Source organism: Ciconia boyciana, chromosome 2 (assembly GCF_034638445.1).
Source record: "Ciconia boyciana chromosome 2, ASM3463844v1, whole genome shotgun sequence".
NCBI lineage: Eukaryota > Metazoa > Chordata > Aves > Ciconiiformes > Ciconiidae > Ciconia > Ciconia boyciana.
Window position 1 is genome coordinate 82,224,326 of NC_132935.1, and position 24,594 is coordinate 82,248,919.

Below are 24,594 nucleotides of genomic sequence, written 5' to 3' on the forward strand. Positions count from 1 at the left end.
TAGAAGGTTCCCAAAGTATTTCCAGGCAGCAGTTGGTTACCCTATAGTAGCAGACCCAAAGTTTCTGTGTAGTCTTAAATTCAGGGAATGCAAGGAACTGGTAGTGTCTGCTGTCAGTGCAATCTAGGCATTAGTCTCATATATGATCATCTAGTTCAAGCCTTTGCATACCTTACTGAACTATCCTGTGTCTGTCTTAGCACTTGTTCATGTTTGTAAATGCAAATTACAAATGACACCTCTCACGTGAGTAATGGTCGAGATAAAGTTATTACAGATCAGGATAGATTCTGTATTTAGTTGCATAATGATGAAGAAAAAAAGTGCACATTTGCAAAGGAAAGAAAAAATGAAAAGAAAGAATGTGAAAGCCAGCTGAGGCAGTCTCATCCCTTTGTGGTACATCAGCGGGTTAGGATGGGATGGGTTAGTAAGAAAAAGAAACTGTTAATTCCCATGATACTGAAATAATATTCAGTTACAGAACAGAATATAGCACTTGGGTAACATTTCAAAGACACACTATTAAATAGTTATTTATATTGCATGCTGCCACAATAAAGTGAGTACCTTGCTCCATTAGCTTTGTTTGTATGCAAGTTAAATGTGACAAGAAAGAGACACATATTTAAAACCTGTGTTTGCAGAACAAGTGTTCTGTATTTTGGCAGATATAAGCAGATGGTGAACATCATGGATTGTAGATTAATATCTATGTTGCACTTAGTATGTGGTTTGTAGGTCATTCTGTAAGATCTTTGTAACATTTCTGAACCACTGCTAGCCCTGACTGAAACTGAAGCTCAAGTTTAGATTTTTAAGAAAGCACTGTAAAAAATGAGTTCATCTTGCAATAAAGATATAGGTAGTATACTATCCTAGCCAGCTGCCTTTTTTTCAGTAGACTGAGATTTTGGAGAAAAAATGGAATCTCTTTATATTCCTAGTACATATCTCTATTGAGTGGGATTTTATGTTGAATTAAATGCTGTAATAGATGTGAATTTTCAAACAAACTTACATGAACATGTAGCTGACAGAATGTTTGTGTGTTACAAACTCCTTTTCCAGATTTTCATTGTACAGATTAACTTGCAATACTTCCCCAGCCTGAAGGCCTAAAGATTGAGTGGAACTAAAACTGAATGTGGTATTGTCTCACAGGATTTCTTTTGATCCCCTTTGGAATGCTTTGGGGCTAGCAACTTTCAGTTTTGTGATTTCAGTTGCCTTTTCAGAACAGCACATCTGATTTTAGTTTTTATTAAATATCAGGAAGCATGATCTTCTCCTGTTTCCTCTGCACCAGGAAAAACTTCATAGCTTAAGCAGGTCACAGCAGGTGCTTTACCTGAGAGTAAAATGACATGGTAAACCTCCTCTTCAGTCTGTTTTGTTTGTATTTTGTTGTCGGAAGCAGTGAACACATGGTTTTCCAGTTCAATTACTGTGATTTTCTGCCAGATTTATTGTTGATGAACTGGATGTAAGCATACTTATTATGTAGACGGGATACTGTCTCCACAGCAAGGATTTTAACAAGGTTTCCATTTGAATTTTTCCTGCCAAATTGACATTACTGCTACTGTATTTTCACACACACATATATATATGTGTGTGTGTGTGTGTGTGTATATGTATATAAAAAAATATATAGCTTGTAGTCATGTAAAAAGGTTAGGCTGGAATACTGCAGGTATTTTTCCATTAGGTTCATCTCTCAGATTACTGTAATGGAGACCAGCAAACTGTCTCCTGGCTTAGTGTTTTAGTCAAATACTTGCAAGGAGTCTTTTCAGTACTAGGTAGTGAAACTTCGAGTTTAGTTAATTCTTATCAAATAAGCACAGAAAGCAAATGAAAACATCCAGTGTTGCTTCTCCCTTAATTACCGTACCAGTTCTGCTTTGTGGCATTAAAGTTCTGTAGATCACACGTCAGGACTAGGAGGATGTAGAAGGGCCAGAAGACAAACAGAGGTTTAAAGGAAACCTGCAAAGAATTTGCTTGTCAACTTGATATGTAATAGGTGCAGAAAGGGCAAAACCAGGCAGAAGATTGCAGTGTAGGAAAACCTCAGCAGATAGGTGGAAGAGGATGCTCACTGAAATAAGAAGGGACAGCTGTACATGGAAGAAGCAACACTGAAAGGAAAATGTGACCATTTTATACAGGGCAGGGACATATGAGTTAGGTAGAGGCAGAAGTAGTTCAGAGAATATCTGTCTCATCCAGAACTCCACTTGCATGTTTGCCAGACAAACTTTTTTTTTCTTGCCTAAAATATAGCTGCTGGATTACTTATTTCTGCAATCACTCCCACGTACTCACTTTGGAGAATGAATGCTTTGCTTTACTTAACGTGCAGCATCTGCTTGGGTCAAAATCTCTACGAAGCTCCAAAATGCATTGGTTTTATTATGCTCATTAAGCCTTTTCAGTGCAATATTGTCTGCTGCTGTGATGATGGTGTATGTTCTTGGGTATATAGCTATATATTCATGTCTGTACAACAGTGTACAGATACTTGTACCAAGTACAAGCTTGTACCCTCAAGAGTACCTTGAGCAGCCTTGTGTTCTCACGTGCAGATCTTTTGGCTTGGTTCAAACACAGTCCAGTGCTTGAGCTCTGATTGTCCCAAAATACTACTCCGGAAGAGTATTCTGGCACTCTGTATAGTGCCATATGGATATGAAAACGTAGCTAGGACAGCAGGCTGAAGCAGGTGTGTCTCATGATCATGTTTAGTTAGAGTGAAAAATCAGTCCAAGAAACTAATCTTAAATCAAGCATTTATCTATAGAACTACCTGCTTGACCCTTTCAAGTGTCCCAGACTCTCAGTTTCATTTCCACAGTTTTGCTGATGCTCCGCTGATGCTTTTCTAGCCTGCTGAAGGCTGGGAGGGGAAAGATGGGGTGTGTGGTCCACCCAAACAGTGAGGTGGTGGGAACATGCCAACAAACACTGGAAGGCAGCAGCCCTGGAAAAAGAACAGGCTCGCTATTTACTAGTGCCTACGTTTTCCCCTTGAGTCAGAGCAGAGGGGAGGGGAAAGTGCTGCTGGCAGCTTTCCTCCTGTGAGTTCCACCAGCTTCTGCACTTGCACCCTAACCTGCAACAAACAGGAGGGCAAATCAGTGTTGTTTGAAATGGCAAGTTCTGTACTAGCTGTCTCTGCTGTGTATGATGGAATGCCAAGTCAAGAGGAGCTTTGAATTGGTGCTGCATATGCATTCTCCTTCATTATAAATTCTCTGGAGAAGGCTAAATGTGTTTTAACCCTAAGAAGGTATGTTTCATTACACTATACCTGGCAGAATTATTTTGTAAGGTAGAGAGGAGGGGGCTTAGAACTGCTTTCATAAGACAAAATAGAAATAAAAAAGGGATTTAAAAAAATCTTCTGCCCCCCATGTTCTTACAGTCAAATCCTTTCCTCCAAGCGTAGTTTCTGTCTACAGTCTGTTGGACCCATCTGGTTCCCTCGGAAGTTTCCCTTTTTCTTGCTCCTGAGGCTTACCTGGGCTTGCTCCCTTGAGTATTAACAACCCCCAGGTGTCTTAACAACCTAGAGACTCCCAGCTCCTTTCATGGTCCCTTTTGCCTGCCCCACACTGTGATCTGGAAGTGTCTCGTTGCAGTAAGAGACATTGTTCCAGAAGGCCAGAGCCATCCCCCCCGGCCCTGCAAGGCTCCACCTGACCCAACACTTTGTCCCCAGAGGAGCAGAATGTGCACCCAGGTATACATCTGGGAGCTGCTGTCATGTCCCACATCTACACTGCAGACTTACTCTTTTCCACAGACTTGCAGGTTTTGTATAGAATAATTCAAATACACGCTATCAGGGGAAAAAAACATGTTAGCAATTAGTTGTGCAGGCAGAAGTGGGGAAAACTGCATTACTAATACAACAATATTGCAGTCTGGATAAACGTAAGACAAAAGGTGAGATTGCGATGCAGATTTGAGGGAATGGATGTTGTGTTAAGATGGCTAGACCTCAGTTGCTTCAAGCTGTTAAAGACATGTTAGAGTATACTTGGGAAGTAGACCACATGTGCCTTTGTTTTTAAGGATTTGTGTTTTAATAGGTCCTTTGTCTGGTTTCCGCCTGTGTTTTCACTCTGTGGTTATGGTGTGTAATAACCTGGCACAGTAGAATTAATAGTAGTGTTGTGTATGGATTACTAGATGAGAGTATTTAGAGTTAAGAGCTGTGACTTGGTACTTGATAAGTGTTAAGAGCTAACTGTGATTTGCTAGTTAATATAACTATTACCAGTGGTTAAAGGTCTAAAATCGATTTGTAGGAAAAGATTAGAGAAGGTATGCTTAAACTGGTTATTTTCAAATCAGCTGTGCCCAGATGAGTTCACCCTAGAATACCTAGAAAACTGCCTGAAATAATGTCATAGACATTAGTGCTTATCTTCTCCAAACTTCTGGAGACTGGATGAGATTCTGGAGGCCTGGAACTAAACATCTACTTTTCAAAAGTGGGAAAGGATTAGCTAAGGGAGGATTATAGGTCAGCTAGTTTAACATAATTCCCAGGAAAAATACTGAAACAGGTAGATTATTAAACCTGAACAGTGACGAGAAGTGGAGAAAAGGCTAACATAAATTAGTTAAGTATAGCTTCCCCTTGATAACACTTGTTTCTTCCTGACAAGGTAACAGGCCTTCTGGGTAGAGGTGAAAAAGCAGATGACATAGATCTTCCTTCTATTAAAGCTTTTAAAATAGTTTAGTTCAGTCTATCTGGGCCTAGTTTACTATGAGAATGTCATATGAGACTACATTACCATGAATGATAACTTGCTGGAAAACCCTACTCAGTAGCAAAAGTTATTAAGACACTCACTGGATTGGAAAACAGATTTCAAAATTTAAAAAAATCTGTAGAAGTCTGTTTGTATTTGGATACTAGTTCATGTTTTCAGTCAGAAAATCTACATGTTAGAGTAGAGATTATACTTTTAAATTTGAAGATAAAGGCAAAAGAAGATGGAAAAGGGATTTGAGTTCATCAGAAGACACTAGACTACAGTTCAGAATTGTCTTGATCTATGGAGGATTGTGCTGCAAGAAGGGTATGAATTTCATTAGTGACAAATAGAGAGTATGATGTACTGGCAGGAATAATCAGCTGAACAAATACAGCACAGGGGTAATTACTGGCTGGGCAGCAGTTCCCTGTAAACGTTGTACAGATGACAGTGGATAACCTGAATTATGCCCAGCTTTACTCAGTATTTGAAAGATTTTGATCAAAATGATGGTTATCAACTGGAGAGAGCTCGTAAAAGAGCAGCGAGAAAAATTAGGTGGCTAACTTCACATAGGAGAGGTTTAAGAGACTGGGGTCAACCAGAGAAGAGGGGCCTAGAGGAGGGAATAGCGTAACGTTCTTGAGAGAGGAGAGGGAAAAACAAAGCTGATGCTAAGAGGGAGGAAATGTTTGGGGTTTTTTTGTCTGTCACGGGCAGGAAAAACAAAATGAGCTGAAATTAAAGTGAGAAAGATGTGAGTGTTAGATGTTGGAAAGAAGACTTATGGTGATAAAAATGTCTGGTGAGAGTGTAGGATGTCTGTTACTGGAGTCTTGAGTAATGAACAAGGCACAGATCTTTTGGGAGGGGCCTTAAGGTTGCATGTTCCTGGTGTTAATAAGGAGTGCACTAGGTGGCCTCCTGAGGCTTCTCCCCACCTGGGGATTCTTCTGGTTCCAGTGGACATGTCAAAGAAAGCACATGCTGAAAACAAAAAATCTTTAAGCAATTAGAAGACACTCAGTGATCACATTTTTCTCAACATTAATATTCAAAATTATTTGCTTATTTTTTACAAAGCTGCATGTCCTCAACTTACATTACTGACAGTGGCTCTTAGGCAAATATTGCTTGTAACTTGTTCCTGTTTTCCAGGTGACAGAAATGGTATTCAGAAACACAACCTTATTCAGAGTATAAACCGAAACCAGAAGCCTGTAGTAGTTGACTGAAAGATAGGAGTTGTCAGCTAAGTGAAATTATAGTGAATGTCATTCACTGTGTTTATTGAATATGTAATTCACTGTAAATATTTAATTAATAAATTATTTAGTCATCAGTTCCAGTACTACATGTGACCCTAAATGTTTTTGTCCCTAGCAATGATGTTTTTCTTGCTGGTTGGCAGTGGAATTGCATATTTCACAGTCTTCTCTTTTGCTACAGGTTTTGGGCTGGATCCGAAATGGGGAGTCAATGTTAAATGCTGGGCTTATCACTGCTAGCTCTTTGCAGGAGGCAGAACAGTTACAGAGGGAACATGAGCAGTTTCAACATGCAATAGAGGTAAAAGCACCATTACAGTGACCATAGCCAATAAGTCCTGTATTACAGTTAATGAGTCTCTGTAAATAGCACTGCAGTAAGGAGATGTATCTCTCCTGTCCCTTTTCATACTGTTGGGTTAACGCTACAATATTTTGAGTTTAGGAAAAGCTGTTGAAATCATCTTATGGCAAAGAGATAAAAAAACTTACTGGGAAGGTGAGGTTTTTGTTCTTGTTCATTTTGGAGCTGCAATTCCAGGTGAACACATCTTCTCAGTGCCTTTTTGCATCTTTGTAAAGCGATAGCCATCTTCTGATTGGAGAGGAATAAAAAAATTATAATAAATCGAACAAGTCTGTTCACAGCGATTTTACCAAAAATGGTGTTTCCCTTTGTTAGAATACAACAAAATAATGCTAATTGTTAAAGTTAAGAATAAATGGAACAGCAAACATCAGTTTTGTGTATTCCCATATGGTCCTCTAATGTTTCAATTTTTGTTTGATAGTAGGTTTCACTGAAATTTGTGTGTGGTGGTGTGTCCATCCTCCTGCCATGATTTCAAACTAAACCTATCAGATTGGTCATATCTCTGCAAAAAATAGGCACAGATCTTAAGATTGACTGGAATGCAGTATTAGTAAATTGTATGTGCGATTGAGGGACTTTAAGGTGATATTGATTATATAAAACACAATTCTTTTTAAGAACTTTACTGTTCTTGAAAGATTAACCAAAGTTATGATTGTTTGGGAAAACTATTTTCAGAAGTAGTCTGTTGTGCAGTAACTCTTCATGTTCGTCTGCCGTTCTGGGTTGTGGGTTTGCTTTTTTTTTTTTACAGTTTACACTGTCTGTACCCTCATTTTGAGAGCTTTGGTAGCTCTTAATTATAAAAATCATGAGACCTCTAGACATTTGTCAATTTAAGGAAAGATTATTAGGAAGCTTAAATTCTGAGTTTTCTGGATCATTTTGTACTTGGATATAATAATATTTATTACAGTTAGAGGTTCCAGATTTTAGGCAAGTATATGTTCACACAGAGAACTACAGTTAAAAATTTGCTTACACTGAATGGAGAATTGTCTTTTGTATTGTCCTGCATGCCTGCACCTTCATTTACTCACTACTAATGTACAAAAGACTGTGGTAAAGCTGTGAGGACAGTAACAGCAGTCAAGCCAAAATAAGACACATGCTTCCATCTTCTTCCCCCCCCCCCCATGAAGGGAAAGAAAATCAACCTGAAATTCAAAATTATAACAAAGTGTACTGCAACATAGATATTCCATGTGTGGCTTAATACTATGCAGTGGCTGTTGCTTGTAAAATGCTACTCATTGTTGATTTGATGATAAATCTCTACAGGATTTATTTCCTTTGTATTTGCATAAGTGAAGTCATGCAGTGACTAATATTAGACAGTTATTTTTAGTTAATGGGCGTTCGTGCATGTGTATAGAAGTGTCATTGACACAGTGGAAATGTGAGCCTTTGAGGTCTTCAGGAAAATGTACTGAAGTGTTCCACTGAACTCCTGAATTTTCACCTCTTGTCAGAAAACGCATCAAAGTGCCCTGCAGGTTCAGCAGAAGGCAGAGGCAATGCTGCAGGCTAATCACTATGACATGGATATGATCCGGGAGTGCGCAGAGAAGGTTGCTTCCCATTGGCAACAACTGATGCTGAAGATGGAGGACCGTCTCAAGCTTGTGAATGCCTCTGTTGCCTTCTATAAAACTTCTGAACAGGTACAGAAATGCTACGTGATCTGTGTCTGCCTTGGTTAATTCTTCAGTGAGGCATAAACCAGCATTACCTAAAAAAATGGTTGACTAGGTTTGGTTATATTTACTAATTTGATAACAGCTGCAGTTATACAAAAAATGCAAAAGGCAAATCCTCTTACTAGCTGCCTTAGAAAGAGAAACCATGTGTTACAGCCTTTCAGTAGATACAGTGGTCTTGTAAGACAAAGGCTTTTTACCAAGGCCTGTAGCGACAGGACAAGGGGCAACAGTTTTAAACTGAAAGAAGGTAGATTTAGATCAGATATAAGGAAGAAATTTTTTACATTGAGGGTGATGAGGCACTGGAACAGGTTGCCCAGAGTAGTTGTGGATGCCCCATCCCTGGAGGTACTTGAAGTAAGGTTGGACAAGGCTTTGAGCAACCTGATCTATTCAAAGGTGTTCCTGGCCATGGCCAGGAGTGTTGGACTAGATGATCTTTAAAGGTCCCTTCCAACCCAAACCAGTCTGTGATGAATGAGTCACAGACAAATTGTACTAACTACTGAGAGACTACAGTGTAATTGATCTTGCTACACTTGCTTCAATTAGCAAACTTCAAAGAAGGTACACTACCAAAGTGCAGTGGTTATTGGTGAAGACTCAAATCTTCATCTGCCTCTTCTATCACTCTCCCCTTTAATATTTCTCAGATTCTTATTTTTAATTGAGAAAAGTCTTGTAAAACATTTTCAAGATGAAACACACTGTACAAGTGCTTAGTTGGATTTCTGCTTGTTTCAAGAAGTTTTGCTTAAACCATAAAAAACTTACACAGAGGTTTTAATGGAAGTACTTCAGATGGCTAATTCTGTTTTTTTGTGTGGGAGTCAGAGAAAAATCAGCTTCATCCTGCTTGTCCACAGAAGAGTTAGGGGGAAGGTTGGCAAGGTTGCTTTCTCTGCAATTGTATCTTAAGCCCATCCTGAACTATGCAGTCACAGAGGCGGAGAAAGATGAGCAACTTCAGGGATAGCCTTCTAAGCAATTCCACGTAAGCAGGCCAATGCTAGCAAACCTGCAGCCAAAGTTTGTTGTCTTCTCTTAAGTCCCAGTCAAAACATGTCAGAAGCTAACGTAAATGTAGGGCGTAGACTGGTTTTCCATTTTTTTGGCTTGAATTTGGAATTTTTGTCGTACTGAATTATATTCGAGTTGGACTACTTCTTCCTGATAGGTGTGCAGCGTGCTGGAAAGCCTGGAGCAAGAATATAAGCGAGAAGAAGACTGGTGTGGGGGAGCAGACAAACTGGGTCCCAACTCTGAAACAGATCATGTTACTCCCATGATAAGCAAACATCTGGAACAGAAGGAGGCATTCCTAAAGGTAGGGTTTGCTATTTTTTGTGGTCTTCTGTGTCTTGAAAATCATGCAGTCAAACGCTCACTCCTACAGTGCTGAAATGTGTGTGGAAAGCAACAGTGCCACTCAAAAGCTACAGGTATGTCCCAAACTGCAAAGATGTGGGAAATAGCACGTTAACTGCTTCTGACAGTGATTAGGAGAGTACTGCCAAGTGCATAAAATTGTAGCCAGTTTTATAAATATATTTCCTGTTGAACTTCAATAGATGTCAGGTCTCCTACTGTGACTGAAGAGGAATTGGGAATCGCTGCTTTGAGCAACTGTCATTCTAAAGAATGCTTAAAGGCTGCTGCTTTGGAAGAGGAGTGACAGTCACATAGTGCCATTGCTGCCTGTGCATCAGAGCAGCTCTCAGATGTACTTGGACTACAGTAGAGTACAGAAGGAGGAAATTGCTAGACAAGCGTTTGGGAGTAGTTGGGTTTGTGTAATAGTCTGCAGATAAATGAAAATTTTTTGTTCCAACTAATGTCCTAGTGAAGAGGGTTATTGATCATACTGAATAAATGTGTAAAGGATGCTTGCAAAGCGGTGTAACTAACCCTGTAACCAAAGGCTTTTTCCAGCATCACCTTGAAAGATGTCAGAGTATAAAACTTAGTTTTATTAAAAATCTTTTTGTTCTTGGTGCATTGATGAGAACATCCAAAAATGTATTAGCATAGCTCTAAGTATACTGTCAACCAGATCTTTCTGCAGCTGGCATGTGAGTTTCCAGTCTTTGTGTTAAAACAATTTGAGAAATGGCTTAGTGTCTCTGTTACTGGACCTAGCCATGATACCTTTATCTGACCTTTTAAAGTAGCATTTCATGTTCTGCTTATTAAAAATAAGGCAGCCAGCCCATATGTAGTATTTGGTGTACATTAAGATGAAGGCAGCAGCTGAGCTGAGTGGCAATACGGTGGTAAGGACTGAAAGCTCTCAAGGCCTTGCCTTAATATTTTAAGGGCATGTCTCAATATTTTAGCACTTTGGTTTCACTTCAGCAGAGTGTTTACTTTTTGTTTAAAGTAGTGGTGGATGTTTTGGAATATCCAGGTGATTACAGAAGCATGTGAACTCTGTTTACGCAATAAATAACTTCAAGTGGCACATGGCACATACACAAAACAAACTTCTCTGTGAGCTCTGAGTCATGCTGAAAGTTCTAGAGCAGGTAATTGCTTTTCAGGATCTTCAGATAAAAAGTAATAGCATTTTGTTTGGGTTTTTTTCTGCCGGATAAGTAAGGATTAACTGTTATTTGTTGGGAAAATAACAGCATAAAATAACTATTTTAGTGCTTGGGTTGGCTTACTTGTAGACGGATTTAACAAGCAACGCTTTTTAAAATTGGAGAGGGTGGGAAATGCACAAAAAGGAGATGAGGAAGGTCCTTCATCAACTTCTGGATGTGTATGTGTGCATCTTCAAAGAAAGTAATACCATTGACTCTCTAGGCTTGCACACTGGCTCGGAGGAATGCTGATGTCTTCCTGAAATACCTGCACAGGAACAGCGTAAACATGCCAGGGATGGTGACACACATCAAAGCACCTGAACAACAAGTCAAAAGTAAGGGGTTTGTTGTTCTTTTTTTCTCCAAAGAACGTGATCATCCTGTGTTGTGGTGTGTGTGATGATGGGGGAGTGAAGCCTGCCCAAGTGGAAGGAGTTCTGTCAGGCTTAACAAGAAATAATTAAAATTGCTCGCACACTTTGAAGGAGCTGCCAGTTATTAAATTATCTTACACCCAAATGAAGTTGCTTTGAATTTATTTATCTCCTGCTTACACTTAATCTTCTTTCAATTTGAGACTCAAATGTGCTCCTTTTGTTCAGAGAATGAGATAGTAAACTTCCACATGATAATGTTTGGTCTGAAGCCAAATGGGAGCTGATCACTGTAAGCTTACTCAGTGTGTTAGTGTGGTACATTCTGTGAGTTCCTTGGGAGTGCCAGGGTGATAGAAGATAATCCCTCAAATGATGCCCTTGGACCCTTCATGTAGTTGAATCAGTATTAAGGAACTTCATGAAGTATAGGATAACTGACATCATGTTTAAATTAGATGTGTAATAGGTAGTAGCTGACGTGAGGCAGGAAAGAACTAATACATGGGGCTTGGGTTTTGCTGGGATTAATTCAATATAGTGCAGCTTTAAGGTGTAACATGCACTGTGGAGAATGGAGTAGAGAGAAATCTGTAGGGCTTTCCAGGACAAAAGGACAGAAATTAATAGGGTATGCATAACTGATGGGTGAGGTAGGCAGAACAGAGATCAGAGAGAGATATTCAGAAATAAATATTGTATTTTACTCATTTATGTGCCACTTGTATTCTGCTTGATGCATTTTGAAGCTGTGACTCAGCACTCAGACCATGCTACAGACTTAGAACCAGAGAAGTCTAATTGTCTAATTAATTGCTGTTTGCAGCTACCCAAAGGGGAGTTATGCAGAGAATGGAGCCAAACTCAGAGGAACACAGCAATAGGACCAGAGGAAACAGCAAGGAAAATTCTGAATGGATATAAGGAGAAAGTGTTACAGCAAGAGTGAGAAAGCACTGGGTAGAGCAGGTTGCCCAGAGAGGTAGTGGAATCTCTGCCCTTGGGAATTTTTAAAACTCAGTTGAACAAGCCCCTGAAAAATTTTGTAGTTAGTCCTGCTTTGAGGAGGAGATTGGAACAGATGGCCTCCAGAGGTCACTTCCACTCTAAATTATTTGATGACTCTATCAGAAAAGGACATGCTCACTGCTTCACTTTACTACAAGGGGAAAACAGTTTGTGTTAAACTTACCCACATACCTGACAGTACTCAAATTGAAAATCTCCCTGTGTTGAATTTTTTGTGTTGGAAAGAAAATAGGGTATTGGCCATACTTTTCACCCTAAGGAAATAATTGGATTGTGGCAGTTGAAACTTTGAGCATGTAGGGCTAAGACAAAGGATTGTTTTTCCTCTGTCCCCAAGGCTGTACAAGTTATAGAACTGTACAAGACAAAATCTCAACACAAATGCTGGCAGTATCAGTAACTGAAGAAGTGTTGCTGACATTTGCCACTTAGCTCTTCTCTTAGTAGTAGACAAAGAAAACAAAGCAGAAGCAGGCAGGAAGTTGTAGCTACCACACTTACTGAGTATAAGAAAAAAATGTTAGGGCTTTTAGGCAAACTTTTTAAAAATTTGGATTTGAAAGCTGTGTAGAAACAGTCATTCTGAGAAAGGTAAGTGTGTTCAGATGAGGAAAGAGTAGAAAGTCTCTGCTAATGTCCTTAAGAATAATTGTATGTCAGAACCATAGTGCTGTGCCTGTTCTGTGTACATTTAAAATCCTGGATGAATAATACATGTTTAAAAAGCAACAAAAAAAGCAACAAAAATCACCAAGCAGGGAAAAAAATAAGCTATGTGCTCTAATGCTTTTTCCCCACAAGCCATGTAATATAGGCTTCTGAGAATTAAACATGAGACAAGATAAAACTAGCAAGGACTCCTTCCTTTTAGGTCTCTGGTATGGTGGTAGCTGACCAAATGATTTAAAAGTTCACTCTGATCTTCCTGTTCAAATATGCATGTAAGGAAAAAAATCTCTTTTCATCTCTTTTCATGTCTTTTCTAAATCGATAGAGAAAAAGAAATAATAGAGTGTTATTTCATTTTGGTGAAATAGAGGTTACGTGTTCTGGACCATTCTGCTGGACACACTCATACTCAGCTGTATGCTTGAAACAGTGTGTCAGACTGATCAGTATATAGTATATAAATGAACAGTTTAAAAACTTGAGTAACCCTTGAGTTTCTGCAGAACTGCTGAATGCTTTTCAAAAACCTCATTCAGTGGCATACTTGATCCTTATTCGCAGCTGCAAATTATGATATCTAGAAACACAATGTCTTAATCTTGGCAAAGTTTAGCTAAGCACGTGCTTCATGGGAAACAGGAATCACAATGGTGCTGAACTCTGAGAGGTGTCCTTCTGTCCCTTCACACCAGTGTAAATAATTTCCTTGACCTGGAGTTAAGAGTATTCAAATACTTTATTGGACACCATGTCAAAGCTGAATTTTAGGAAGGAGTTGTGGCCTGAACCTGTGCTGTGGCTGGTGGATTCAGTCGGTGACAATTGCTGTACGCTCAGAAACGGAGCATCTTCGTCTTTACTTCTGCTGCTAATTTCATGTGCTTCTTTGTTACCTCTGTCTCTGCTGTACGGGCTGCAACTGAACATGGTGCGGGAACTTTTCTAGTGGTGCTCATATTTTTAGATAGGCTGATAGAGAGTGCAGGATGCATGGAAACAGCTGAAAGCTCTCTGAGCCTGAAGAATAAGCTGGAAGTTTGGGAAACAATCCTAACAAATGTTGGAATCAAAGAAAATAACAACAACAAGAACAACAGGGACTATAGTTCAGAAGGCTTGAGATAGAGCTGCTCGTCCAAACCTAGTATTAGATGTTGATGTTCTATAACTTCCTTTGGATATTTTATATAATTTTTTTTTCTCTTCCTTGTCAGTCCAAGAAATTAATGGCAATAACACTAACAGTGCCCAGCCAAATGTCTCTCACTGGCTCGCCATCTGTATCATGTCCTGACAGGACAAATGCTGTTCCAATTAGCTAAATTCACCTTGCTTGCTCTTTGTCAGAACTACTTCACTTGCGTCACTATCAAGATGTCTCTTTTTATATGGGGTGTCCAGTTGGGTGTATTGTATTGTATAATGATAGTTGTCTGTGTGTGTGCCCCTCGCCACCCCCCGAAACCTGGCATATATTCTGGGTAAGCGTTTTGGAGGTGGTGTAAGGCAGAAATAAAACTGAGAAAGCAGGTGAGGCTCATAGCAGATCAGCTCATGGCTTGGCTAAGGAACAGATTGGTTGAGGCATATTTGAGGGTAGCCTGTCCAGCAGGAAGGAAACCTTGGCTGCAGTGACCAGATTCCAACCAAAAGCAAGTCCTGGGTGATCTCAACACTCTGTGGCAAGTGGGAATACGGCGCTTCCAAGCAGGAGGATGTTGGCAGTGATGCAGACAGGTTTCATAGTCCTCAGGGAGGCTGTGACGAGTGGTTGTACTTGGTCCCAGATCACTGAGAGAGAGAGATGCTTTTCCTCTCAGGCTCCCTTTATTTGAGCTTCTCTGTCAAACTGTTTCTTGGAGTTGTTAGCTTTTGGGATGTACAGCATGGTGGACCTGCACAGTGGCGCAGGGGAATGCAGAGGCATTAAGAGGCCTACCACCCAAGAGCCTCCATTCATAATTATGGAAAATAGCCAGCTGTAGGTGTGAGTAGAGAAGCAAGTAAAGTGTTACGGTGAAGAATGAGCCTTTTTTGTGGTCTCTTCTGCTTCTGGTAGACCTCCCCTTGGGTCCTTTGCAATTCCAACAGAATCACCTGGCAGAGACGTCGGGTGTCCTCATTCCATGTATTTCAGATTGCCATCTGGGTTTGCAGTAGCTACAAAGTCTGGTAGGGCTACTGCTCTGGAAGCAGCTTGGGTGAAGTGAGCTTCACAAGAAACTGCTAGGATTTCTTTGAAGAAAAAAAAGACAATAAACATTAAAGAAGTAGAGTTCAGATAAAATCTTCTGTATATTGTAAGCAGAAGGTCTTTGCCATCCAGGAAGAATTTATATGCCAGACATGAAATTGCAGGTTCATGGTGGAATTTGGGTGTGACTTCCCAATGGCAGACAGTTTCTGATACTCAGGAATGGAATAAAAAATTGTGGAGTTAATTATTTGATTACCTGGAAATTCTCTCAAGGCTCAATGAGTCTTCTTACTCAACAAGTCATCTTACTCAATTATACTGCTGTTGGTTTTGATTAATCTTTTTGAAGGGGAATTACAAACTTAGTAATTTTGTGTATTTGTTATTAGTTGGATTTCTGTACATTTAGTATCTGCTTACGTTGCATTTGGTCTTGTAGTGACCTAAGGTTGGTTATTTCCCCAAAGGTATTATATTATTAAAATATTTTATAGGCGACTGGTATATTCAGAAAAGTTATTTTTTTATGATGATTAATATGTTAAGCATGTTGTGATTACTTGTGCATGCTCCTTCTTTCTGAGGAAACCCCATCAAGAACCACCTTTATCATACTACATTTTCAATTCTGTTATAAACAGTGGCAGTTCCCATATGAAAAATACTTGAGAGGAAAAAGGCGTTACTAGTAAGTTTGAATTGCATCTCTAGTTTCTTTAACCAACATTTCTGTAAATAATAATGAAATGGGAACACTCTGTGTTTCATGAATATCAGGAAAAAGAGCAAAAAAGAGTAACAGAAAGAGTAAGTGTATTGTAAATTCTACAGTATGAAGTACTTTATTCTGCTGATTTTAATGTGATATTTCAAAATTGGTTGTCATAACCTCTGTTGAAACTATTTTGATTTCTTCAGATATCTTGAATGAACTCTTCCAGAGGGAGAACCGCGTGCTGCATTATTGGACCATGCGTAAAAGACGTCTTGATCAATGCCAACAGTATGTGGTGTTTGAAAGAAGTGCCAAACAGGTAGGGGTTTTATATAAAAATCCTTTGCAGTGTGATTGAGGTTTGACATACACTGGCTTGTCCCACAACAACAAATTTGACCTCAATTTGCCATTGACTTCAATATTTCAAATGGTTGAAAGATCAATGATTAAAACAGAAAGTAAGTTAAATTATTTGCTTTTCCTTTAATACAGAACAACGAAATCTGTTGAGGCAGGGTGTCTTTACTGCTGTAACTTAAAGGTAGTGTTTTGCTACTGCCAGCTTGAGCTGGTACTGGTGAATCTGATTTCTGCAAGCTTGTGTTTGAAAATTGTTACGCTTGTTAACTTTTACACACACACCTAATTTGACCAGGGAAATAACAGGCAGCAATGTTTTTCTCTGATGTTGGGGGGAAATCTAATTAAGTTGATTGGCAGTTCTAGAAAACTGACAAGTTGGATAACTCATTAAACAATAATAACTGAATGACTTTGGAAAGTTTTTGCAGTTCTGCGTGTACTCGGTTTCACGGTTTCTTGCATGGTAGATCCACCTCTTTGTATTTTGTTGAATTTATCAGTCTGGAAAGAACTATTAAGTAACTACCACACACAGAAAAAATCCACTTCACTAATCAAAACATAAGCCCTAAAAATAAGTAGGGGGTTCCAAGGCAGCATTTGTAACTGGAATGATCTGCAATGGTGTTTTACTACTTTTTTTTTTTTTAACTGGATATAGGACAAAGAAAGGAAGCTATCTGTTCCTGTTCTACGGAAAAGGACACAACGCCCATAGTGTGAAATATAGTTAGATCTACTTTAAAGGACTCAAAAACCTAATTTTTCATTTCTTTGACAGCCAATGTAGACAGAGGCATAAATACTAGTGATCTGTTTTGATCTCTAAAAAAGATTCCTAAAGTCTGCCTGTCTTGATTTCATGAAGAAAATAATTCAAGATAAATCTTGGAGTGAAGTTAGAGATTAATACCTCTTTAAAACACCATCATCACCCCTTCCCTGTCCCCCACCCCACTTTTGAATAACCTTAACTCCAACCTCTGCCAAGCACATGATCTACTTGCTTTTGTATAGAGATTACTGAGTAACAAACACCAGAGATAAAGATCTGTCAGCATTTTCATTGTAAATCCCATTTTTCAGCAATCACCAGTTCAGTCATCGCAAACCCTATAGGACTCCACACTGTAGACAGAAAATGGAAATGTTGCTATGTTCATTTAGGTTTTTGTTTGGAAGAACCCATTCTTTGTGCTTTCAGAACTTGATGCCCTGCTATGGGAGCAGATACCATAGTATTTTGTGAGGAAAATGGTAGACTCTCAAATCGTTCCAGAGTTAAGGGCTCACCTGGTCACTAAATTGATTTCTCCATTTATTGTTTGGTGATACGTGTCTCCAACATACAATCCTGATCCTCACATGAAATAAGAGCTGATCTAAACTGTAGGAATTAACATCAAGATGAAACTTCTGTCATATTGTGGCTCTAGAGAGCTGCCAAAAAGTTATGAAAGGGCAACAATTGGGGAGGGGAGGGTTTTTTTGTTTATCATTCATTCCAGCATTGTGTAATAAACCCACCAAAAAAAGGTGGAGGTTAAAAAGTTAAGAGTGAGAAGTATCAAAATAGATGTTGTTTGTAATATCAGCAATAGCCATGCTGCTTGTCCATATCAGTCTTGCAAAGACTGACATTGGAATGACAAGGGGCATCGTACAGGTGGTTGGTTGAAATGTCCCTTTTCTTGACACTGGTCCAAGATTTGTTGGTTTGTTTCTATCAGTGGCACTTGAAAAGTACAGGCCCATCTCATCAGGCTTGTGTCTGCACTAGTATGTGACTAGGTAAATGGTATCCTAGCATTCACATTCAGTGTTGAATTTTGAAGGCTTTCTACTCACTTTAGCTTTTGTACCAAGAGGCAAAAGCATCCTAAGTGGAAGGAAGAGAATCAAAGTTGTTCAGTCACAGCCTTGATGAGCTTAAATTGTTGGTGGAATTATAATACAGACGATGCCTTTCCTGATTCAGTGTAAGTTTATGCTCTTGAAAAATACACACCTACTGTCCACCAAGATAAAACTTTTGCTGTTCTTGCTAATGTGGATAGATAAAAGGGTAAACTGAAAGTATAAGAGAAAAAAGGAAGTATGAGGCCTCACTAGCAATCTACTACTTTTTTCTCTTGGGGTATTAAATTTTTGTCTAGTGCTGTATATATTTACTGGAGATACAGAAGGTACACATGCATTTGGTAACAACAGTTCTAAGCAAGCTGTATTAAACTCTTCGAACATTTGATATTGACTGTCAGAACCAAGAAGTTTCTAAGTTCATATGCGTCTGTATACTGCTGTAGTAGCCTGTATTAAAGAGCTGCAAAACAACTTAATAATGTCAGCCTTCACTTGCATTTTTTATTTTTACTGTGATGCGGCAGTTTGAGAGGACTCCCCCCCCCCCCGTAGTCAGAGAGTAGGATTCCTCTCAGCCACTGAGTTATTCTTAAAAAGGCAGCAAATATTAATGTGGGTAGAACATAGATAATAACCTGGATCAGCATGGTTCATAATAATGAGAGAGTAAGGTACCAGGATGCGGAAGGGAAACAATTTTAGAATGCTGTTCTTGTCTTTTACTACCTATACATACATTCATTGGTTTAACGGATATATCTCACCATTCCTCCTCTGCTGCAGGTTTAATTTCTAGGAGTACATGTAACTACAGACCATACTTTGTGAGGCTGGAATACATGTCAACTAAAGAGTGAAATGATAGCTAAATCTTATGTGCTTGGAAAGTTTAGCCTACACATTTGGCAGTCTTATGTACATTTTTACAAGTTGGAAGATGCATATTTCTGAGTACAGCTGTCCTGTGTTGCACCAAAAAAGTGATTTTTGCTCAACTGGGGAGTATACTAACAAAACTGTAGACATGGTTAGTTAGAACCTTTTACTAGAGGACTACTATAGTCCTGTAGTAGTGGACTTCCCTGAAGTATTTGGATTCATGTGTCAGTTGTTTTCCTTTAATTCTTTAAGCATTGCTTCATAGACTAAGTGAATTATTTCAGAGTTACAAACTGTTTGATATTGTAGAGGTATTAGATGATTGCTATGAGTGACATAGAATAAATTTGACCTGTGGCCAATCCATGTTTGTGAAATACTGATTACAGATGGTTTCTATTGGCAAAAATATGTTGCCTTCTCTCTTACTTTTCCTTCATTATTGCTTTATTTAGGCTCTGGAATGGATTCATGACAATGGAGAGTTTTATTTATCCACACATACTTCCACTGGCTCCAGTATCCAGCACACTCAAGAGTTGTTAAAAGAACATGAAGAATTTCAGATCACAGCAAAGGTAAAATAAATAAATAAAATTATGTAAGACTTAAAAAAACCAAAACAACCCAAATTCCCCCCTCCCCCCAGAAAAAAACCCAAGGATGTGTCCATAAAGATTTGTTTACTTGCAGTAGCTTTCTATCTGTATTTCTGCTGTGAACAGAATAAACCAAAAGGTAATTAGAAGATAATCACTGTTATGAGAGCTCCATCAGCCCTATGTGCAGTTGATTTCTTATGACAGAATTGTGGTGAGATAGCTTAAAAATGTTTTTTAAAAACCTACAAACCTTGCAGGGCCTTTGATTTCTACTTTTATATCCTCATGTCTATGAGTTACTGCAAGTTCATTTAGGATATAAAATACAACAAGGCATATTATTATTCAGCTGTGATTTAATTAGAAGATAGTAGAAAAATTAAAGCTTTACTTGTTAGGTTACTTATTTTATTAAGGTATTGTGTGATTCTGCTGTAACTTTTTGAGCCATGGCAGCATTATGTTTTTCTGCATCTCTGGAGGCCTATATAGTGGTGCAGATGTCACTTGTGAGGCTTAAAAGTTTTCACATGTGAAAGACAGGCAACCAGTGCATGACTGAAGTACCTGAGCTTACATAACCTTGTCTGTGTTTCGTTTTGTCAACTGTTCAAACCGTCACCTGTTTCCACATCTTGGCTCTCCAGTCTTCATAGAGAAATAATAGAGCCCAAGAAAGTAAGCAAGTGTTCATTTGTCTGAAGGACCACCTCAGAAGAGAAGAGACTTGGAGATGGAGCTGGTCGTGGGACATGTGGGAAGGGAGAAAAGAGAATCCAGAAAGAACAGAGATCACTTTTGCTTTTCAAACCCAGATTGTCTTCCTTCTGAGTTTTGCTTAAAAACTTTAAGCAAAAAACTTAAAATCTTTAATCCAGCCTTTGTTCTGCTGGATCCCTTCCAGCATGCAGAGCACCACTGCCCCCCTTGTTTCCTCTGTCAGTCAGCGGATGACGTGGGTGCCCCTTTTGAAAGGATGTTGTTAGTGCCACTCCCTTGGCGTTTTGCTACCTTTTGGGAGGATGTATTAGCCCTTGCTAATTCCATAGTGAAAAGAAATGCTCAGATGAGGGACCATTAGGAAAGAAAAAGAATTAAAAAATATTTTTTTTTTTAAAAAAGGACAAACTGTTGATTTTCCAGCTGACATAGAAAAAGTCAAGTTCTTACTGACTGATTTGCTTAACTCCCTGTTACCAAGGGCCCTGACAGTACACTTTACTCTGACATGGTATCAGAGAGAGAGAGATGGAGGTATAAACTCATCCATTGTGGGTGATTTATGATATACATGAAAGAAAGTGCATACTCTTAGGCAGCTTGTTAATTGGGAAAAGCACTTAGTACAGATTTGGTGGTGGCTACTTGTTTTCTTAGTTTCTCTCAAACAACTGTGTGACAACATAATATAAAAAAGATCTAAAGAATATAGTCTTAATCCATTAAAGTGTAAAGCACATAACAAGACTTATGTCCATCTCAACATTTCAGTGATGTCTAAAGTAAGTAGATTCTTGAGGGCCAGGCCCAATACCAGTGCTTCAGGGGTAATGAACAAAAGACTTTTGATACCTCTTTGGCATCAAAATCCCTTTGTATTGATGCGAGGAGGATACCCACGCTCTGAAAAGTTTGCCTAGCAGAATTTAATCTCTGGGTTAGATATGGAGCACATTTTTTGAAAGAAAAATAAACAACCTGCTTCTCGTCATGTAATAATAAAACCCAAGGAAATGTATATTCATCTTGTGCTATTTTTATTAAGAAAACAGTATCTGCTTAAAGGAGTGCTGGGAGGAGAGGGAAGGAAGCTAGCTTCTTTAATGGCTTGTCCAACTGCACTTAGTAGAAGGTTAAGCAAAAAGATCCCCTTCATCACAGGTAGAGCTAGTAACTGTTCGATATTTTCCTGTTTTCATAGCAAACCAAAGAGAGGGTGAAGTTGTTGATACAGCTGGCTGATGGCTTTTGTGAAAAAGGGCATGCTCATGCAACAGAGATTAAAAAATGTGTCACAGCAGTGGATAAGAGGTACAGAGACTTTTCCCTGCGCATGGAGAAATACAGGACCTCTTTAGAGAAAGCTCTGGGTATTTCCTCCGATTCCAATAAATCGGTAAGAAAAATTCGAGTGTGATGACAGACATGCAAGTTTTGCTTGCATTTGATTTAGCTATTGTTTTCTCCTTTCTCCTCCCTTAATCAATTCTTCCTTTCTTTAATAAAGAGCAAAAGCTTGCAGCTGGATATAATCCCAGCCAGTGTCCCTGGGTCAGAGGTGAAACTGCGTGATGCTGCTCATGAGCTTAACGAAGAAAAACGAAAGTCTGCCCGCAGGAAAGAGTAATAAATTTATTTATTTATAATCAATGAGAATGCATAAATCAATCCTCATAATGAAACAACTGTCATGGCTTGTCTGGCAGCTTAGAAATTGGATAAATGGTAAAAAGAGAGTGATATTGCTCAATAGCTCCTATTGCCTTTTATTCACATGCTTGTTCTCACAGATAATTCTAGCATGTCAGAATCTTAAACTTTCAAAACTACGTTAGACTTCTTTTAAGATGCTTTTTAGAAATAATGTGTAATGAATGTGTAAGGGGAGGAGGGAGGACAACAGTTAAATGACTAGCAAGTGAAAAGCATTTGAGAAGAAATTTCCTCTCCTTCCCCATTTCTTTTTGCGCTGGTTAGTAAAGGAGGCATGTTACCTCTTATGTTTCCTTCATCTGTCGTCTCTCTTCAGTTCTCAAATTTTTCTTGCAGCAGTGGAAAAAGCAAAAGCTGATGAGGAGAAAGATGTATTCTGGTTATTATGCATTCATAATGATCTAACAGACTGAGATTTGATTATTCTTTCTGTTGTCACCTAAGGTTCATTATGGCTGAACTAATTCAGACAGAAAAGGCTTACGTAAGAGACCTCCGGGAATGCATGGATGTAAGTTTTCTTTTTTTCGCTAATCTTTGAAGACAGGATTCAATCCATTGCTTTCTGTTTCTTTCTGGTTTTAACAGCCGAGCATGATTGGTTTGCAGTCATAGGACCAAATTAAGTATCTTGTCTGCTATTAAGAAGAAACTTAGAATTACATCTGATAACAGCCACTTCAGAATTCATCCTGTATGTTTTGCTTCTGTCAGTACTGAGTTTCAGTGTTTGCTCTTTTCCTGATTCATAAACACATGGGGTTTTTTTTGTTTTAGAGAGGGGAGGGAGAAAGGAGGGTTTTACTTTATTTGCTTTGCTAGCAATAGAGAAGAGCTTGTGCTAATTCTCTTGTTATCTGTATCACATGTTCTGCTACTAGCTGACTTTTTTTAATAGAAATTCAGAGAGATTCCATGGAAAAGTGCCCAGTAATTGTTACGCTGAAGCAAGTAATGTTCACTGTTAGCTGTTGCACAAAGCATGAACTTCTAGACTGCAGTCATGACCTTGATAAGGAATATCCTGAAGCATTAGAGGTTGTCAAGAACACTATGCGTTTTAAATGATGAAGTCTCAGGGGCTATGTTAAATTGTCAGTTTTAGAACTTGGAATTTAGTGTCAAAATCACAAGGTATATTTGACACAACAGGTACTGTCACAATTGGAGATGATGATGATGCGTGATCTTTCCCCGATTTCTCTCCAGGAATGCATGCTTACAGGTACCTGAGTGCTTCTGTTCGGAGTTCATCATGACTTTTCATGCATCTTTTTTGTTCTGGGCAGACATATCTATGGGAAATGACAAGCGGAGTCGAGGAGATCCCACCTGGTATTGTAAACAAAGAACACATTATCTTTGGAAACATGCAGGAAATCTATGAGTTCCACAATAAGTGAGTGACTTATCTTCCATTTCCATATTACTGCTAAATCCAAATGATGACCTGAGGGATTTCCTAGTGAAAATATTGTGTGTATGAATAATGGACGCTTTTCCATAAAAAAAATCTAAAGGATATCTTCTCGCATTGCTAAATTGTTTCAGTTGTTGCTTTTTGCAGCCAGGTAGGTACACCATTAGAAACTTTTTCAGTCTTGAACATCTTTCAGCTTTTAAGAAATTACTTGGATACATTAAAATTTTGCTGTAGGTTTTCCAGTTGTCCTAAAGAGATGGAAACCACTGAATTCAGTAGAATGCAGGTATAGCACAAACATAAATTTAAGACTCTGTCATTCCTTCAGAACCCTCATTCCTGATTTCCAAGTGCAACTGCTAGTGGGAAAGAGTAGGGCTCCCTCCTCTTCCTTGGCTCTGTGGAGAAGATTCTGTGGAGATGCCCCTCAATTGTTACATTTACTTGAGTACAGAGCATGAAGGAGGCTTGTCCACTATGTTTCTTCTGAGTGGAATGGTTCCTAGGCAGATGTGTATACAGAATTCTTGCTCTGAATCTTCTGTCTTTGTTAATTCATTGGCGTTTGTATTGGGTTATGATTCTTTTAAGTAATAAAATATACCTAACATATTCTAGAACCTGATTTTACGTTCCTTTCTATGTTTTGTGTTAACTTGAGCATCCAAAAAGCAAGTTACCTCTGTTTTCTCTTGAGATGAAGGCTAAACTTCTTTTGAAACTGAAACAGTAGGAAACCTTCTTGATGGAGAACAACAGCACTTATTAAATCCGTGTACTCTTATGTGTTAACTGCATGTCTTCTGGATCAATTTCTGATCTTCACATCAGAATTTGTATTAGATTACATTTTATATTAGTTCTGTGACTACACATTTTTATTCATTTCTGTTATCTTTATTTCTTTAACTCATGCTGTTGGTATGAATTACAGCAAGTTTTCTAACTGCCTTTATTCATAGACAATAGATCAATATCAGCTGCTCTAAATGTTTCATTATACTGTTTTCTGCTTTTCTACCCATAGTATATTCCTCAAGGAGCTGGAAAAATATGAACAGTTACCAGAAGATGTTGGACACTGCTTTGTTACATGGGTAATGAAGTCAGACTTATGTTTAGAAATAACAAGGGAGATAGGAAGCATGAAGGGAAGGATTAAATTTGTAGAATTTGTAAAAGTACCTCTTCCTTCAAATTTGAGTAAAAATGTGTGTATCTTTAATCTACTTTTGCATACATTGCTGCTGTTTTCAGTCTTACTTGCCTGATGGATTTTCTTATGCCACTAGTTTGAATGGGAAAATAATTCTGTATAGTTCAATTTCTTGAGA

The 24,594-nt window shown here is 38.7% G+C and overlaps 1 protein-coding gene across 7 annotated transcripts in view; it reads left to right on the forward strand.

Moving 5' to 3' along the window:
• TRIO (trio Rho guanine nucleotide exchange factor) overlaps positions 1–24,594 on the forward strand; it is a 258,860-nt gene that overhangs the window by 143,288 nt on the left and 90,978 nt on the right. For all 7 annotated transcript variants that reach the window (XM_072853106.1, XM_072853105.1, XM_072853104.1 and 4 more), the window contains 11 exons: positions 6,228–6,347; positions 7,892–8,083; positions 9,300–9,449; positions 10,931–11,045; positions 15,898–16,013; positions 19,258–19,380; positions 21,326–21,520; positions 21,632–21,747; positions 22,282–22,348; positions 23,127–23,236; positions 24,288–24,357. In XM_072853106.1, the coding sequence (XP_072709207.1) occupies positions 6,228–6,347; positions 7,892–8,083; positions 9,300–9,449; positions 10,931–11,045; positions 15,898–16,013; positions 19,258–19,380; positions 21,326–21,520; positions 21,632–21,747; positions 22,282–22,348; positions 23,127–23,236; positions 24,288–24,357 (1,374 nt within the window). The remainder of the gene's footprint in view (positions 1–6,227; positions 6,348–7,891; positions 8,084–9,299; positions 9,450–10,930; positions 11,046–15,897; positions 16,014–19,257; positions 19,381–21,325; positions 21,521–21,631; positions 21,748–22,281; positions 22,349–23,126; positions 23,237–24,287; positions 24,358–24,594) is intronic.